The sequence below is a fragment of the Rhinatrema bivittatum genome, chromosome 10 (genome assembly GCF_901001135.1).
Source record: "Rhinatrema bivittatum chromosome 10, aRhiBiv1.1, whole genome shotgun sequence".
Taxonomy (NCBI): Eukaryota; Metazoa; Chordata; class Amphibia; order Gymnophiona; family Rhinatrematidae; genus Rhinatrema; species Rhinatrema bivittatum.
In genome coordinates, this window is record NC_042624.1 from 60,902,528 (window position 1) to 60,921,474 (window position 18,947).

At 46.8% G+C, this 18,947-nt stretch overlaps 1 protein-coding gene across 5 annotated transcripts in view; it reads left to right on the plus strand.

Moving 5' to 3' along the window:
* Positions 1 to 16,314, plus strand: part of CEP350 (centrosomal protein 350) — a 358,722-nt gene extending 342,408 nt beyond the window's left edge. For all 5 annotated transcript variants that reach the window (XM_029617504.1, XM_029617506.1, XM_029617505.1 and 2 more), the window contains one exon: positions 13,940 to 16,314. In XM_029617504.1, the coding sequence (XP_029473364.1) occupies positions 13,940 to 14,104 (165 nt within the window). In that variant the 3' untranslated portion in view covers positions 14,105 to 16,314. The remainder of the gene's footprint in view (positions 1 to 13,939) is intronic.
* Positions 16,315 to 18,947: the final 2,633 nt, after the last annotated feature.

An 18,947-nucleotide genomic window follows, 5' to 3' on the forward strand; every position in this document is an offset into this window, starting at 1 on the left:
CCGATGTGATATCTCGATCGAATGTCAGTATATAAAAGAAAATAAATAAATAAATAAGGTCTGTGTAATGTGTCTCGGATGTGAGCACAATGTCCTGACCTGCACCAAATGTGCCCTAATGACACCAAAAGGTTGCAAGGCCAGAATGGAGAAGATGGAACTTCTCTTCCGTGCTCAAACCCAGATGCAGTCTGTTGCATCGACGTCGTCAGTACCGGCACAGTCAACTTCGTGCCAGTATCGACCACTGGCTGCTGACCGTCCGGCATCGACGACTTTTCGGCCTTCAACTCCCTCTACTCCCCCTCAGGACCGAGGGGATCATAAAGAGCGATATCGGAAGTCTCGGACCATCCAGGGAGTGAAATAATGGACCTCACCATCGTCCGAGCTGCCGTCGAAGAAACCCCGTCCAGAAAAGGCACCGACCTTTTCGGCGACCGGGTCACCAAGGCAACCCTCACCCGAAAGGGGATTGGGAGCTGCGACTCCGCCTTTAACAGTGGTCCCTCCGGCTATGCCTCTGCCGCCTCCTTCTGTTCCGGAGCCAGGGGTGCTTGCTCCAGGTCTCCGAGAAGAACTGGACCGGCTGGTTTAGGAGGCCATCGACAAGGCGATGCATCTACTCCAAGTTCCTCCAGCACAGACACCGGTACCGATCATGGAACCGACCGCTGACCTGATTCTGGCAGCGTTGGCACCGCTGCTCTCGAAAATGGAAGCGCTCATCGCTGCTTTTCCACCGATGGATCCCAGGTCACCGATGGCTCCGGTGCCCTCTCCACTTACCTTGTCATCGGGAGTCCTGCCGATCCATCCATCGATGCCGATACGTCCGTCGGTGCCACCGATCCATTCATCGATGCCTTCGATGGCTTCATCGGTGCCTCCAATTATTTCTTTGGAGCCTAGACCAGGACCTTCAGGGATTCCACCGTCTCGTCCCCCTAGGGCTCCTAGAGGGGCAGATGCCGATTCCTATGATACCTGGACAGATGATTCTTCACCAGACACCGATGACCTGCCTTCACCACCGTCTCCTTCTGAAAGCAGAAAACTTTCTCCTCCAGAGGACCTTTCCTTCAAAATCTTTGTGAAGGAGATGTCTGAATTGGTTCCCTTCCAATTACAGACCAAACAAGATGACAGGCACCAAATGATGGAGCTGTTGCAATTCCTGGATGCTCCCAAGGAAATAACCTCCATCCCTATTCACCAAGTTCTTCTGGATCTCCTCAAAAAGAACTGGGAACACCCTGGCTCTGTTGCTCCAGTCATCAGGAAAGCTGACACCACTTATTTGGTACAGTCAGCCCCAGGTTTTCAAAAACCTCAATTGGATCACCACTCTGTCGTCGTGGAATCTGCCCAAAAGAGGGCAAAGAGATCAAAACCTCACACTTCCTTTCCCCCAAGCAAGGAGCAAAAATTTCTAGATGCCATTGGTCGCCGTGTCTTCCAGGGCTCAGTGCTCATCTCCCGAATTGCCTCTTATAAGCTCTATATGACCCAATACAACAGGGTCTTATTTAAGCAGATACAAGAATTGACAGACTCCCTGCCTCAATAGTTCCAAGATCAACTTCAAACCCTAGTGAACAAGGGTTTTGAGGCAAGCAAGCATGAGATAAGATCATCTTACAATATCTTTGACACTGCTACCAGGGTATCTGCAGCTGCTATTTCGGCAAGAAGATGGGCCTGGCTCAAGTCTTCGGATGTTCGCCCTGAAGTACAGGACAGATTATCAGACTTGGCCTGTTTGGTGAGCAGATTCAACGGATGGTGGCGGAACTCAAGGACTATCATGAGACCCTGAGACAGCTCTCTCTGATGCCTTCTGAGTATGCCTCCAAGCAGCCATTCAGGAAGGATAAAAAGTCATTCTTCTGTCCAAAGAAGTCTTATCCACCACCGTTCCACGAGACCTTTCCAAAAGGCCCAGTCTCGTCAGATACGAAAACAAAAGCCGCAAGCAGCTCCTCAGCCAGGCCCTGCTTCCGGTTTTTGACTCCTGCATAGAGAGCAGCAACCAGCTTCCACTGCCTCAGATACCAGTGGGAGGTCGATTGTGCCATTTCCACAACAAGTGGCACACAGTCATCTCAGACCAGTGGGTTCTCGCCATAATCTCTCAGGGTTATCACCTGAACTTTCTCTCCATCCCACCGGACTCCCCACCTCGGCTGGTGTGGGGAACATACGACCACTCACCACTTCTGGAACAGGTCGTCTCCCTCCTTCTCCAGTCCAGAGCAATAGAACCAGTGCCCTATTCACAACGAGGCCTAGGATTCTGTTCCCGGTACTCTCTAATCCCCCAAAAAATCAGGCGGCATTCATCCAATTGTGGACCTACGTGCCCTCAACAAGTACCTCCAACGAGAAAAGTTCAAGATGGTAACCTTGGGTTCCCTCCTTCCTCTTCTGCAAAAATGAGACTGGCTCTGCTCTCTAGACCTCCAGGACGCATACACTCATATTGCGTTAACTCCATCTCATCGCAAATACCTGAGATTTCTGGTAGGCCCCAAGCACTATCAGTACTGAGTGCTTCCATTCAGCCTTGCATCTGCACCACGAATCTTCACGAAATGTCTCGTAGTAGTTGCAGCCTTCCTCAGGACTCAAAGTGTTCATGTCTACCCCTATCTAGACGATTGGTTGATCAAGGCTCCTACTCAGCAAACTGCTCTGTCGTCCCTACCTCTTACCTTACACACCCTGATTTCGCTAGGATTTCTCGTCCATTACGACAAATCCTACTTAGTCCTATCTCAAACCTTATCATTCATAGGGGCAGACTTGGACATCTTGCAGGTAAAAGCTTTTCTACCTCGACAACGAGCTGTCACTCTAGTCTCTCTCGTACACCAGCTGCAGTCTCAGCGCTACACGACTGCACGCCGTTTTCTCATCCTACTGGGACATTGTGTCCTCAGTTCAGGTCACCCCAACGGCCAGCCTAGCCATAAGAGTCATGCAGTGGACTCTAAGGTCACAATGGACTCAATGCATTCAGCCCCTGTCTACCATTGTCCACGTCACCGACTCACTCCGTCAGTCTCTCGCCTGGTGGAAAAAATCAGATCAATCTCCTCCAAGGCTTGCCCTTCCAGGCTCCAGACCCTCAAATAATTTTCAACACCGATGCTTCCAATCTCGGCTGGGGAGCCCATGTGGCCAATCTGCAGACACAAGGAAATTGGTCTCCAGAGGAAGCCAAACACCAAATCAATTTCCTGGAGCTTCGAGCAATCAGTAATGCTCTCAGGGTATTTCAGGATCGCCTGTCCAATCAGGTCATCCTGATTCAGACGGTCAGCCAGGTGGCCATGTGGTATATCAACAAACAGGGAGGGACAGGCTCCTACCTACTGTGCCAGGAAGCTGCGCAGAATTGGGCGGAGGCCCTCTCCCATTCGATGTACCTCAGGGCCACCTACTTGCCGGAAGTGGACAATGTGTTGGCAGACAAGTTAAGTCACGCCTTTCAACCACACGAGTGGTCTCTCAACCCCTTAGTGGCGGACTCGATCTTCCAACAATGGGGTTACCCTGATATAGATCTCTTTGTGACATGTCAAAACCACAAAGTAGAGAACTTTTGCTCTCTCACTCGCAGCCAACACTCACAACCAAGCGGTGCGTTCTCCCTCTCATAGGCGACAGGTCTCCTATATGCATTCCCTCCACTTCCACTTCTCTCAAAAACTCTCGTGAAGTTACATCAGGACAAGGGAACCATGATCCTGATAGCACCTCACTGGCCTCGCCAAGTGTGGTTTCCAATACTTCAGGATCTCTCCAGAAAAAACCACACTCACTACATATAAGCAGACGATATTCAATTTATATTACCCATTGACGATACAATTGAGAAAACATTAAACATAGCGACATCTAGACATTATATATTTTATATTTATTTATACATTATATTTTATATTTATTTATACATTATATTTTATATTTATATTTTATATTTTATATATATATTATTATATATATATATATTATTAATATATTATATATTTTATATTTTATATATATATTTTATATTTTATATTTATTTATACATTATATTTTATATTTATTTATACATTTATATTTAAGTTAAACTGTATTTATACTTATATTTAAGTTGTATTTATAGTTATATTTATATGTGATATGTTAAGAAAATATATGTTAAGAAACGCTGTTTAATGTAACGCCTTTATTGCGACAGTTAATGTTCTATGTAAACCGACCTGATTCGATACTTGTATTGAGAATGTCGGTATATAAAAATCCGAAATAAATAAATAAATAAATTATCAAACAACTATTAAATCAAATGGAGCTAGTAATTAATATAGAGAAGACAGAATTCCTTCATTTAGAAAGAAAAAAAACATGGAGATCTCACACAACCCAATCACACTCAATAACAACAAACAAATAATACTTGCAGAGAAAGTACGGAATCTAGGAGTAATAATCGACACAGAACTAAGCTTAAAACAACATATATCCATAAAAGTAAAGGAAGGATACGCCAAACTCATGGTCCTCAGAAAACTTAAACCACTTCTAACAACCGCCAACTTTCGATCAGTACTACAAGCGCTAATATTTGCAAGCACTGATTATTGCAATACCCTTCTACTAGGTTTACCATACACCTTCATAAGACCACTACAAATATTGCAGAACACGGCTGCAAGAGTATTAACTGGAAAAAGGAAAAGAGACCACATTACAGAAACACTGGCTGAGTTGCACTGGCTTCCCATTGAACAAAGAATACAGTACAAAACACTATGCACCATACACAATTAATACACAACGAAAACGCTGACTGGCTTAACACAGCCCTTCGCGTACACATCCCCAACAGAAATCTAAGATCAGCCAACAAAGCACTTCTAACTATTCCATCAGTCAAAACAGCAAGACTAACCCAGGTAAGAGAAAGGGCGTTATCCTTAGCGGGACCCATACTATGGAACTCCATGCCATTGGAATTAAGACTACAAAGAGAAAACAAAACATTTAGAAAAAAATCTAAAAACTTGGCTATTTAAACAAGCCTTTCAAAAAGAGAAGGGAGAATAGAATCCAGGGAAATGCAAGGTTCAAACCAGGGAAGTGCAAGGTACAAAACACCCACACAAACAGTAATCACTAAGGGTGTATGTTTTAATAGAATTCATCACTAAAGGATAAGTTAGATTTATAGAATGAGTCCTAGACTCAAAACTGCTATAGAATTGACCTGGACATGATAGTGTTCACACTCATTTAACAACTAACTTTGATTAAAAACTATGTTACCGAACCTTATGGCACCTGTGTAAAATGATAGGTTTTAATAGCATTACTTTTTGTGCCTTACTGTAAACCGTTGTGACGGTACCCACCTTAACGACAGTATAGAAAAAGATTTAAATAAATAAATAAATAAATAACATTTGCAGGCACATTCCCTTGGGAAAGGACCCACTTCTGATTACGCAAAACGACAGGTGCCTGCGCCACCCCAATCTTCAAGCCTTGTCCCTGATGGCATGGATGTTGAAAGGTTAATTTTTATTTATTATTATTATTTTTACTATACCGGCTTTCATGACATGGATCACATCAAACCAGTTTACATTTAACAAAGTGTGCAAGATAGGAGATAACTCAAACAACTGTAACGAGCATTGTAAGGAGAGTGACAGTTACAATAAAACAGGGAAATAAATAACTGGGAGTTGGAGGTGAGAAGAGGGGGATCTAACTCTGAGAAGGGGGGGATTTAATCTTTCAGTCTCTTAACCTTTCTGAATCAGTTTCCTGTGTCCTGATTGCTTCACAGAAGCCTTCCACGAGAAAATCTTATTCTTACAAATGGAACAGGTTTCAGATATGGTGCTCTTCTCAATCCCTTGACCCCTTTACCTGTCCAATCACGAAGTTTCTGGACTATCTCTGGCACTTGGAGTCAGGTCTAAAAACTTCCTCCATCAGAATGCATGTTAGTGCAGTGGCCACCTTCCATAAAGGTGTTAGGGATGTTCCCATATCAGTACAACCCCTTGTAACACGTTTTCTGAAGGGTTTGCTTCACCTCAAGCCTCCACTGCGTCCTCCGGCCCCTTCTTGGGACCTCAACCTGGTTTTAGGAAGGCTCATGAAACCACCATTCGAGCCTCTCCAATCCTGTGAACTTCGATATCTCACATGGAAAGTGATTTTCCTTTTGGCAATCACTTTGGCTCGCAGAGTTAGTGAGTTACAGGCCCTTGTTACCTATCCGCCTTACACTAAACTTCTGCAGGACCGGGAAGTACTCCGCACTCACCCTAAATTCTTGCCTAAGGTAGTATCAGAGTTTCATCTCAATCCTTTATACTACCTACCTTTTTTCACAGGCCCCATTCCAATCCAGGAGAGCAGCCTTGACTGTAAATGGGCTCTAGCGTTCTACCTAGAGCGTACAGCTGCCCACAGGAAAAGCACCCAATTGTTTGTCTCTTTCCATTCCATCAAATTGGGGCAGCCTGTGGGTAAGCAGACTCTCTCCTCCTGGTTAGCGGACTGCATATCCTTTTGCTATCAGCAAGCAGGCATTCCACTTCAAAACCATGTTAAAGCATACTCTGTGAGGGCCATGGCGACTTCAGTAGCACACCTACAATCAGTGCCGCTTCCCTTACATTTGCAGGGCTGCCACCTGGAGTTCTCTCCATACCTTTACAGCCCACTATTGCTTAGACAAGGCCGGAAGACAAGATTCCATCTTCAGCCAATCTGTCCTGCGTAACCTATTCACAACTTGACGTACCAACACCCTTCCGCCTGCCCGTTCGGGTTCAGGATGCCCTCTACCAAATTCTACCTCAGTTGTTGTGCCTGTTGCACGTCTTTGGGTACATTTGATGCATACTCGGACATCCTCAGCTCGGTACTCACCCATATGTAAGGACTACCATCCTGCTTGTCCTGTGAGAAAGCAAATGTTGCTTACCTGTAACAGGTATTCTCACAGGACAACAGGATGTTAGTTCTCACGAAACCCGCCCGCCACCCCGCGGTGTTAGGTTTGTTACATTCCTTATTTTATTTTTCGGCACTTCCTGTAGCTTTTTAAAACAAGACTGAAGGGGGACCCCTGCTGGCTGCAGGGTTAGTGCCATGCTGGGCATGCCCAGTATGTGCCAGTCAAAGTTCTGTGAAGGGAAGAGTATCTGGGAGAGGGAAGAATTGGGAAGAGTATTCAGGGAGAGAAAGGGGGAGAGCTTGGGGGAAGAGAGAGACTGAGTATGTGGAAAAAAGAGAACAGATACTTGGAGGGCAAGGTGGGATAAGAGAGAAAAGAGAAATAAAAGGGAGCAAAAGAGAATTGCAATGAAGGAAAAAGAAGACATAGAGCCAGAGTTTGACTCCCACTTCCTCCACTTATTCACTTAGGACAAAGGTTTTCAACCAATTTCATAAAGGGATACATGAGCTGAATGTTGAAGTAGAAGGGGTATAGTTTTGAAAAAGATGGAATAAAGTTCCTGTATAAAAGCATGGATTGTGTGATCTGACCAAACTAACAAAAAACAGTGAAGATCCTGTTTTTTGGCAACTTTTTATAGTAGAAGTCATTGCTTTTTAATTAATATGTATAATGCTATTTATTTATAGACTAATATGAGCGAGGTGAAAAATGTTAAAGCCAAAATGAGCTTTGTCTTTAATATATAGTTTTCCTTACCCTCTTCCTTGTTTACTTAGAATAACTTAGAAATAGGGGACTATTTCTAAGTTATTCTAAAATAACTAAGTTATTCTATTATGTAAAAATGTATTGGCAAGGCAAATCAGCTTATTAAATGCTTTATTTTTAGCTAGGTGCTAATGGCAGTAGGAGAGTGTGACTTTCCTGCAGCACTGGATGTCCATAGATGAGGCAAGTCTTGAACTTGTATGCCAGATCTCATGAATGATGGTTGAATGCCTAACCACCACTCCTCCTCAGTGTACAGTGCAGAACTAGTAATAAAGCATTTGTGTGTTAATGGCAATTTCCTAGCGTGTAGCAGATGGACTCAGGACCAATGGGTGTAGTGTACTCCTGCTAGCAGTTGGAGACGGATCAGATTTCAATCTGACGTCAGCCCCTAGTACATATACCCCTGCAGGAAGTGCAGCTCTTCAGTATTTTCCGTCTCCATAGCAGTTAGGGACTATCTGCACGCTCTCAAGCGTTAGATCAAATTTAAAGAAGAAAACCCAAAATTGAAAGAAGAAAACCTACCTGAAGACGAGCCACACTCTCCTGCGGTGATACCCTCGGGTCCCTCCCCCAGTTGAGATTCCCGAGGTGATTTCCGTGGTCCCTCGGAGGTGAGCCTCGGTCCGGCGGCCGAATCGCGGCGAGGACCTAGCCCCCGATCCTTCGGGCGCAGCTGAGAGGCAGCGGGTGCACCCTCGAGCGCCCTCTCCCCCCGCAGCCGGAGACCGCCCGGATCGAAACCGGGAAGCGCCGAAGACAAGGTAAGGTAGAAATCTTCTACTTGAATCTGGTCTCCGAGGATCGAGGAGGAGCACAGGTCACCGACCGGGACCAATGCCTCCGGGTTGATCCGCCCTAGCAGAGCCAGGTCCCGGCTATTCTAAGAGTCTGCCCACCTGGAGACTCTCCGAGGGGGTCGCTATATTGCCCGCGTGCTCGCCGTCGCCATCTTGGCCTACTCGCTGCGCCGTTCGCCTCCGAGCGCACATCTCCGAGTCAGGCGCACAAAGCACTTGTGCGCATAGACTTGCGCGCGCATAAATCCTTGCGCGCATAACTTGCACACACAGAGCCGAGCGCATACCTTCGGCACAGCCGCGCGCACAACTTACACGCTCAATTTATGCGCACCGGAGCGTATAAGATTTACGCGCAGACAACCATGGCACCCCCAGGAACAGAAATTAAAGCGCAAGGCCTCTGCCCAGTATGCCACATCAGAGCCGCACAAAGCGAGGAGGCCAACGCCCTGTGCACGCAGTGCGAGGAGGCCCTGGGAGATCCAGCTCAGGGCCAGTCCCACCCAGGGCCGAGTTCTAGCTTCTCAGGGGCACCCCGGACCTAGCCAGGGGGACCTCCCCTCAGACGGGGACCCCCAAGGAACCATCGCCCCTCGGCTTTGATCCAGCATCCATATCATGAGTGGAGTTCTTCAAGGGGATTCACGCCTTTGTTCAAATGCAAACTGAACCTCTGGCTGACCAGCCACATGCTCCACTGGAGGACCCACATACTCCAGGCCCTTCAAGACCTAGGCACAGGCTCCCATTACCCAGAAGCCCCACCTACGGGGACTCTGACATCTCTGAGGAGGAAGCCGAACCCCTAGAAGAAGGGGAGCTCCCCCCAGGGACAGAGCCTCACCGAACCATGAGACGCTTCTTCACAAAGGACGAGCTCCCAGACCTGGTCAATCAATGTCTGACGGAGCTCGCTATCCCGGGCCCAGGTACTTCGGGGGAACCTAAACCGAACCCCCTGCTGGAGGGTCTTCGACAGACTTCTCGCCACTTCCCTCTGTTACAAGCAGCACCACAGCTGATTGACCTGGAATGGAATGCTCCAGAGTCCGCATTCAAAGGGGGACGAGCCTTAGCAGCCCTGTACCCCCTGGACCCAGCAACCAAAGATCTTCTTGCATGTCCAAGAGTGGATGCCGTGATCTGCGTGGTCTCTAAGCGCACCACTATCCCAGTGGAGGGAGGAGCTGCGCTCAAGGATGCACATGACCGACGTCTGGAGTCCATCCTCAAACAGTCATTTGACATTGTTGCTATGTCTCTACAAATTGCGGGCTGCTGCACCGTGGTGACATGTGCCTGCTTATCACAAACCAGGAACACCACCCCGGGAGAAGACATGGAACCAGCAGTATCATTCCTAGCGGACGCTGCCTCTGACCTAGTGCGCACAGCGGCCAGAGGAGTGTCATCTGCGGTGGCTGCCAGGAGGCAACTCTGGCTCCGAAGCTGGTTGGCCGACGCATTTTCCAAAACGCGCCTCACAAGGATGCCCTTCAAAGGATCCCTCCTATTTGGCAGCGAACTAGAGAAACTGGCCGACAAATGGGGCGAGTCCCCATTGCTGCGACTACTGGAAGTTAAGACGAAGAGAAACCAGCGTCCCTTCCCCAGGTCCTCCAGGGGCAGAAATTTGCAGCGCTTCAATCCTTACAGGACCAACTATCAACCCCCCCGCCCTACGGGCAAGAACCAGTCCTTTCAGACCAAGCACAACAAGAGGGGAGCCAACTCTGGTACGGGCCCCAGCCGCACTCCACAATGAGATTCAGCTGACCCATCCAAGGGAAGAAGCCATAGGGGGCAGACTAGCCCTATTTTACCGCAGATGGGTCAAAATAACCTCGGACAAGTGGGTCCTAGCCATCATTCGGGAGGGGTACTACTTGGATTTCCTATGAACCCCTCCAGACAAGTTCGTGGAGTCCCCCTGCCACGACCCCTCCAAGAGGGCGGCAGTGGAAGCTACACTATCCAGACTACTGGCCCTCAAGGCCATAACCCCAGTGCCTCCACAGGAATTAAATATTAGCCATTATTCCATTTATTTTATCATTCCCAAGAAAGAGGGAACATTCAGGCCCATCCTGGACCTCAAGTCTGTCAACCGCCACCTCAGGATCCCTCGCTTCTGCATGGAAACCCTACGATCCGTTATAAGGGCGATACAACCAGGAGAGTTTCTCACATCCCTGGATCTTGCGGAGGCCTACCTGCACATCCCCATTCATCAGGAACATCAGTGCTACCTACACTTCAAAGTCCTGAACCATCACAACCAGTTCCGGGCACTACCCTTCGGGTTAGCCACAGCACCCCGGACATTCACCAAGGTAATAGAGGTGGTGGTGGCAACACTGAGGAAGGAAGGAATCCTCGTTCACCCTTACCTGGACGATTGGCTGATCAGAGCAAAGTCACCGGAGGAAAGCCGCCAAGCAACCAGCAGAGTCATAACTCTACTGGAAAGCCTAGGATGGGTAGTCAACACAAACAAAAGTTCCCTACAGCCCTCGCAGTCGCTGGAATACCTAGGAGTCCGATTCGACACCAAAGAGGACAAGGTCAGCCTGACCCCCACAAGGAGATCAAAATTGTGGAACCGGCTGCAAACCTTGCTGAACGATCCTCGTCCCACAGCATGGGATTACCTACAAGTCCTCGGGCTGATGGCATCCACACTGGAAGTTGTGCCATGGGCGCGAGCCCATATGAGGCCCCTGCAGCGCTCACTCCTATCACGGTGGAACCCACGGTCCCAGAACTACACCGTATGTCTATCACTCCCGGGCAGAGTTCGGACCCAGCTACGGTGGTGGCTGCAGGCCAGCCACATGAGCCGGGGATCAAGACTATCCTCCCCAACCTGGACCCTACTCCCCACAGTCTACGAGTATGGGGAGCACACTGCGAGGAGCTAACCGCCCAAGGGCAGTGGAACGCAGGAGAGGCGGGATGGAACATCAACCGCCTAGAAGCGCGGGCAGTCAGACTAGCCTGCCTGCAGTTCGCTCACAGACTTCGAAACAAAGTGGTCAGAGTAATGTCGGACAATGCCACGACAGTGGCCTACATCAACCGGCAGGGGGGAACCAGAAGCCGACAGGTGTCCCTAGAAATAGACCCCCTGATGGCATGGGCGGAAGCAAACCTCCAGGAGATCTCTGCCGTCCACATCGCCAGGAAAGACAACATCACAGCAGACTTCCTCAGCAGGGAAAGTCTAGACCCAGGAGAATGGAGGCTGTCGTCCACAGCCTTCAAGATGATAGTGGATCGGTGGGGGACACCGGACATGGACCTTCTGGCAAACAGATCCAACGCTCAAGTATCCAGATACTTCAGCCGCAAGCGGGAATCGCAGTCCCAAGGGATCGATACCCTGGCCCCCGGGGACCCTACTATACGCCTTTGGGCACAATCATTCACAAGATACACCTACACAAGGGACTAGTTCTTCTGGTGGCTCCGGACTGGCCAAGAAGACCCTGGTACGCAGACATGAGAAGACTGCTGGAAGGGAACCCCCTACCCCTGCCCCCACACAGGGACCTGCTACAACAAGGTCCGATCCTCCACGAGGACCCAGCTCAATTCTCTCTTACGGTCTGGCCATTGAGAGGGTTTGCCTGAGAGAGAGCGGATACTCGGGAGCGGTAATCGACACTCTCCTCCGAGCACCCAAGTTCTCCACATCGCTAACATACATAAGGATCTGGAGAGTATTTGAAGCCTGGTGCGAAGACCACAACATCAAGCCACTCTCATTTACAGTTCCCGTGATCCTGGAATTCTTACAGAACGGACTACAGAAGGGTCTGTCCCTCAACTCCATCAAGGTACAGGTGGCCGCATTGTCATGCTATGGCTCCAAGAGCAAGGGCGACAGCATAGCTTCTCACCCGGACATGTCACGCTTCCTGAGAGGAGTCAAACACATTCGCCCACCACTAAAGTGGCCGGTACCTCTGTGGAATCTCAATCTCGTTTTGGACTTCATAGCGGGAACCGCCTTCAGACCCCTCCGAGGCCTATCCCTCCACCTGTTAACCTTAAAGACGGTGTTTTTGCTGGCGGTGTGTTCAGCCCGCCGCATATCGGAACTACAAGCACTGTCCTGCCGTGAGCCATTCCTCAGACTCACCCCGGGGTCCATCCAACTACGCACGGTTCCCTCCTTCCTCCCCAAAGTGGTCTCACACTTCCATCTTAACCAGACCATCTCACTACCAACGACGAATGGCTTGAAGAATTCGGAAGAAATCCGTAGTCTACGCTACCTCAACATCGGCAGACTCCTATCCAGATACCTGGAAATGTCTGAACCCATACGAAAACGGACCACCTTTTCATCCTTCACAGCGGAAAGAGACAAGGAAAAGCGGCCTCGCAGGCAACCATCGCCCGCTGGATCAAGGAAGTCATCAAGGTGGCCTACGTAGAAGCTGGCAAGCCACCACCTCTACAGGTCAAGGCCCATTCTACCAGAGCCCAGGCAGTATCCTGGGCAGAAACGAGAATGCTGTCACCTGCCGAGATCTGCAGGGCGGCTACATGGTCCTCCATCCATACCTTCTCCAGATTCTACCGTCTGGACGTTCAGGCTCGGAAGGACATGGCATTTGCAAGGGCAATACTAAGTGGGTCATGGGCAGCCTCCCACCCGGTTCGGGAGTAGCTTTTATACATCCCATTGGTCCTGAGTCCATCTGCTACACGCTAGGAAATGGAGAAATTACTTACCTGATAATTTCGTTTTCCTTAGTGTAGACAGATGGACTCAGCATCCCACCGTTGGCTGCAGTCTCGCATGGTCTTTCAAATGATTCAAGGGTAAGCCATGTTTTCATTTACCTAGGGCATCCACCCTACCGGGTGTTGACGCTTTCCGGTTGAGTACACTGGCGGTCTCCAGCTATAGTCAATCAACCAATTCAAATGAATCAAGTTAATCAAGTTTTAACGTTTAACCAAGTTATGAAGTTATCCATGTTAACCAAATTATTAAGTTAATCAGTCAGTCACACATATATCCACAATGCTTTTCGAGGAGAATACTGAAGAGCTGCACTTCCTGCAGGCGTATATGTACTAGGGGCTGACATCAGATTGAAATCTGATCCGTCTCCAACTGCTAGCAGGAGTACACTATACCCATTGGTCCTGAGTCCATCTGTCTACACTAAGGAAAACGAAATTATCAGGTAAGTAATTTCTCCATTAGGTGTGTCAGTGACATCCAGGTTTGGGCCTTTCTTAATCACATTGAGTGTTTAGGCTGGGGAAACTGTATGGATATTGTGTATTTACTAGGATTAGCTATTATGCATGCAAAAGTAATTAAAAGGTATTAGATGTACCTGATGACTTTACCCTTCAACCACAGGTTCAGGAACTGCACGAGGAAGAGGCCCAGTGGGTGAATTATGATGAAGATGAGCTGTGTGTGAAGATGCAGCTGGCTGATGGAATCTTTGAAGCCTTAATTAAGGACACAGTTGATGTTCTGCATCAGATTCAGCAAAAGCAGGACCAAATTCTGCCGGTGTGAGCCTCTCTCTGCTTCTCTTTAAGACATGCAAAACAACCTGCAGGCCTGGCACGTACATATTCTTCTCCCATTTCAGTCTCTGTAGCACTGCTGGATATTTTGCACAATGTGTGATATGGAAGTAAAGGCACAAGGGTATGCTAAAAGCAGTTGCATTACCATTAGACCCCTTATATAAAATTAATTGCGACAGTTAGGCACAGTTGCTGATTTTATAGCAAAATATAAAAAAAAATTTTCCTAGCACCCCTTCCACATACATAGCAATCCTTTTAAACTGGGGTTCTTCTAGCATATTCGTCTTTAAAAGGCAACAAGTTAGATACCTCTGTCTGCCTGGCATTCCCAACAGGTTTGCCATTGGCTGTGGATTTGGAGCTCTTCACAAATATAGCTACTATAATCTCCTAGTAAGATAACTTAATAGTCTTCAGTTACATCAACCTCGCTAACTGCAGGACTTCCTTTTATTTAATAGCATTTTGCCTTGCTTCCTGAGTTTGGAGCAACTGTGCTTATCTAGATAGCAAGGGGGAAACTGGATATAGTGCTGTGGTCATTGATGCACTCAAAACCTTTCAGTAGCGTTCTTCAGCCAAGAGAGAATACTAGCACCTACCGCCGAATGTCTACTGCTTCTCGATGTTTGGACTGTCCAGGCCTTTTCTGGAATCTCATTACTCCGAGAATGCAAAAAAAACAAGCCCTCAGCTTTGCTTGTTTTGGTTTTTTGTCCAGAAACTATGAAGGCAGTTCCTTCAAGAGTATAGAAATCAAAAGTGCACACCAAAGACTAGCACCATTGTTTACTGTATGACTGAGTGCTGAGAGGAGTGGGTTTGTGTGTTTTTATTTTAAGTTTTAAATTATTTCAATATAAGTTATTTACTTAAAAAATAAAGAGAGTGTCCCCTTGTGATGTTCTCACGTGTAAAGGTACTAAAACATGCAAATGCCTGTATTAACCTGTACTGGAGACCTCGCAGAGCAGGAGAACTCCTGTCTGCTTTCTGCTCAATGTGGCAAACACTAAAATATTTCCTGCAGCCTAGAGACAGTTTGTGTGTCACTAACAAGTTAGATGAAAGGATTTAATTAATATAGTAAAGTACAGTAATGGGTTTTTCTCTTTTAGAGTCTGAGCTGCTGACTGATAAGAGCTTTGAAAAATATATTCCTCAAGTCCCTTTCTCCCAGTATCATTAGGGTCCTTCCAGGTCATGGCAGCTCTTTCCAGGATTGAATGTAGAGAGGAGACAGAATTCTCCTCTGTGGAAAAAACGAGTTCCTTCAAAGTGTTGTTGGACTTCTTTTGCAGAGCAGTGTATATGGGAGCCCAGGATAAAAAGAACATGCAGGCATGATCCTTTGCTCCGCTCAATACTGCATGAAGGTGGAAGTCAAGATATGCCTTGGGAGCTGTCATTTGGTGATATTCTTTTATCTTCCAGGAAAATGGTGTCAAAACCTGTTAAAGAATGAACCTTGCTCAGTCTTCTCACTGAGCAACTGAAGTGGCCTTAGCTTTCTGAAATACTTGAATACCATGCAAAGATTCTCTGTAGCAGTAGCACAGTGTTTGAAACTGTCACGCAGAACAAGCAACACCTCTTAAATGGATAGCATCCCACAACTACAGTCTAATAGGAATATATAACCTTCATTTTAACAAAAAGAACAAAACCCCTTAGAATATGAAAATAATTGAAAATGTGAAACAACTTTAAAATGTTTTACAATGGAACTTGAAAAACTGATAATGCTGCATAAAGTGAAAAGGAAATGTATTTGAAATTTAGGAATTTGGGAAGAAAAAATATGTATAATGGACATATAAAATGAAAAGGAGTAGCACAATGTGTCTTCTTAATAGCCTACACTTAATATCTTTTCCTCTACTTTGCAAAGCCTTCTTGATAGTCTTTTGAGAGGTTATCCATCCTCATGTACTGTATTATGCAAAGTTGGGGAATCAGCTTGCCCCTGTTTACTGTGTACAGCGTATGTACTTAACATGGCTTAGCAGCCAGTTTCAGCCAATAGATCCTATACAGTGCGGCTTTGCACAGCAGACCTTTCAGGTGTGCTTGTAATTAACTGTAAAATACCCAGGATGCTCACTGTGTATACTAATGTAAATATCTTTTAACTGAAATGTACTTTAAGATAAAAGCTGTAAATAAATATTGATTTATAAATTATGCAAAGCACTTTGACTATGCGTCCTAAGTTTGACAGCAGGCAAGCCTTCATTGAAAGTGCCTATGGGGATGGTCTTGATAACATGTACTTTGCCTTTTTTCATAAAAATGTACCTTATCTCACTACCCTAATCCTTATAATACAAAATGGTTTGGATTCAGGGAGCGATCAGAGGTGTAGTAGTGCATGAGCTTTATGTGGAAAAAAACATGGTAAGGAGTGGTTAGAGTGTAATCATGTGATCATGCCTAGTGCATTTAGCTTCCTGAGTGTGTGTTTTGTACAATGCTGCCAGACATGGCATGAAATAAAATGGGTCAGTGCTGAAAGTAATTAGTATAATAGTTAATGAATAAGCTTTCTCAGTAAAACTGTGCTGTCCTTAAGGACATTAACTACTGGTGGTTTAATTGAATTCATAACTTATTCTGACTCTTGACAGAAACAAAGCAAGATCTGGATCATGTTCATAACTTCTTGAGGAATAGTGGATTTTTTAGCGTTCAGACCGGTTAATCCACACCAGTGGGTTATGTACCTCTACCAACAGAGGGAGAAAGAGCAAAGCTGACGTCATGGTATATACACCCCTGCACTGATATCAGCCCGCCAGTATTCTCTGTCTCCAGCAGTTAGTGGGTATTCATCTCCCTACTAAGGGTTGCAAAAAAAAAAAAAGAACTTTTAGAAGGAGAAAGAAGGAAATTAATTTGTCCCGCTCTCCTGTGGTGATACCTTATGGTCCCTCCCTCAATCGAGTTTTCATGAGGTGATATCTGCGGATTCATCCCTCAGTAGAGTGCCTCAGTCCGGTAGCTGGTTATCCAGCGTGGACTTAGCTGTAGAGAGACGAATAGCTGAGAGGCTAGCAGGTGTAAGAAGCCAAGTGCAGCGGTGAAGGCCTTTGCCCTCTCCTCCCACAGCCGGACACCAACTCTGTATTGGACCAGGACGGGCTGAACTCAGGTAAAGAGTAAATATATAAGAAAGAGAAGGGGAGTTAATTTTTAGGGATTCCATTCCCCTTCTGGTTTTCTAGCTCGGTGCTTTAATCCAACGTCCATTCCTATCTCTGGGGGAGCTTGAGCAGTCATGGCAGCTTGATGAGTTGAGCAGCCTTTTGGCTAGGCCCCAGTCTCAGGCTTCATTTAGACACCACTTGGTAGGCCGTGGCAGTGTTCGCATGCTTTTCTAAACCCAAGTCTGCCGCAAAACAGTGACGTCGGTTCATGCTTGCGAGTCCGAATGTGCACTCACGTGGGCGCCTACCTGGACCGCGTATTGGGTGCCTTAATTTTTTGGCGTCCTTACTGTGCATTTATTAGACAGACCTTGTGGTTTTTTGGGGGGGTTTTTTTGTAATTTATTCACAGGGTAACAAACATAAAAAACCCCAATGCATAACAAGAAATACACTAAAATCATCAAGAATACAGAAAATGCAACAAATCCACATAATCATCCCTGTCTTTTATATGTTATCGAAAAGACACCCCCCCCCCCCCCCCCCCCCCCCCCCCCCCCCCGGTGAAGAGAGATAATTGAACAAAATACGTTGTGCAATAACAGCATAGAAAAAAACAAAACAGTATATCACGGGCCACAGAGATCTAGTGTCCCTTCTCACAAGCATTGAGCCACTCCCAGGGGCACATCCACATAAGAATCCATGTAGTGCCATAGGGAAGGCAAGATCAGACAAGAACCTGATGATGTGTCAATTGCCATTGCCGATACCATTTCCAAGGCTCATCAAATTGTGCTAAGCAGTCATATTTAATTGCAGTCAGCCTTTCCATATAGTAAATCCAGTGCAGACGTCTCAATACACTATCAAACGGGGGGACATGAGCACTCCGCCAGTCCCTAGCCAGGACCCCCCTCATTGCCAGTATAACTGCCTTCACAAAAATACATTGAAATTTAGACAAAGTGGCCACAGGAAAGTTCAAGAGCACAATCTGGGGAGACAAGGCCACGGAGGCGTTCAGCACCTCACACAACCATCCCTCTAGCTGTCTCCACAGGGGATGCAGGGCCGGGCATGACCACCACATATGGAAGTAGTCACCAATCTGCCTGCAGTTCCTCCGGCATTGATTACTGCTACTAGGGAACATTTTATATAGCTGGGCCGGCATATAGTACCACCAAAATAATACTTTATAACTATTTTCCAGTATGGAGGCAGATATGGTGCTACGGCTAGTCCACAGAAAACACTGTTCCCAGTCTTCTGCCAAAATGCTGGACCCTAGATCCTTTTCCCAAGCAAGAAGAAACTTGGCAGTATGATCTCATACCATATTAAGTGTCCCATAAAGTTTGGAAATAAGGCGCATAAAGTAAGAGGGGTTATCACAGATGCCTTCAAACAGGGATTTCCCTATGAGCATATCTGACAACACAACTTTAGAGTACACAAAATGTCATAGTTTGCTGTAGGCAAAGTAATCTGTGGGTTCCAGTTGGAACCGTACCTTAAGGTCATCGAAGGGAAGGATGGCGTCTCCACGCCAGACCTGTCCCAGGTGGTTAGCCCTTTCTGAGCCCAGCAAGAAAATACCCTCCCATCCCTCCCAGCGGGGAAGGCCTCACAACGGCAGATAGCGGTAGAGTAGGCATATTGCCTGGGGTCTAT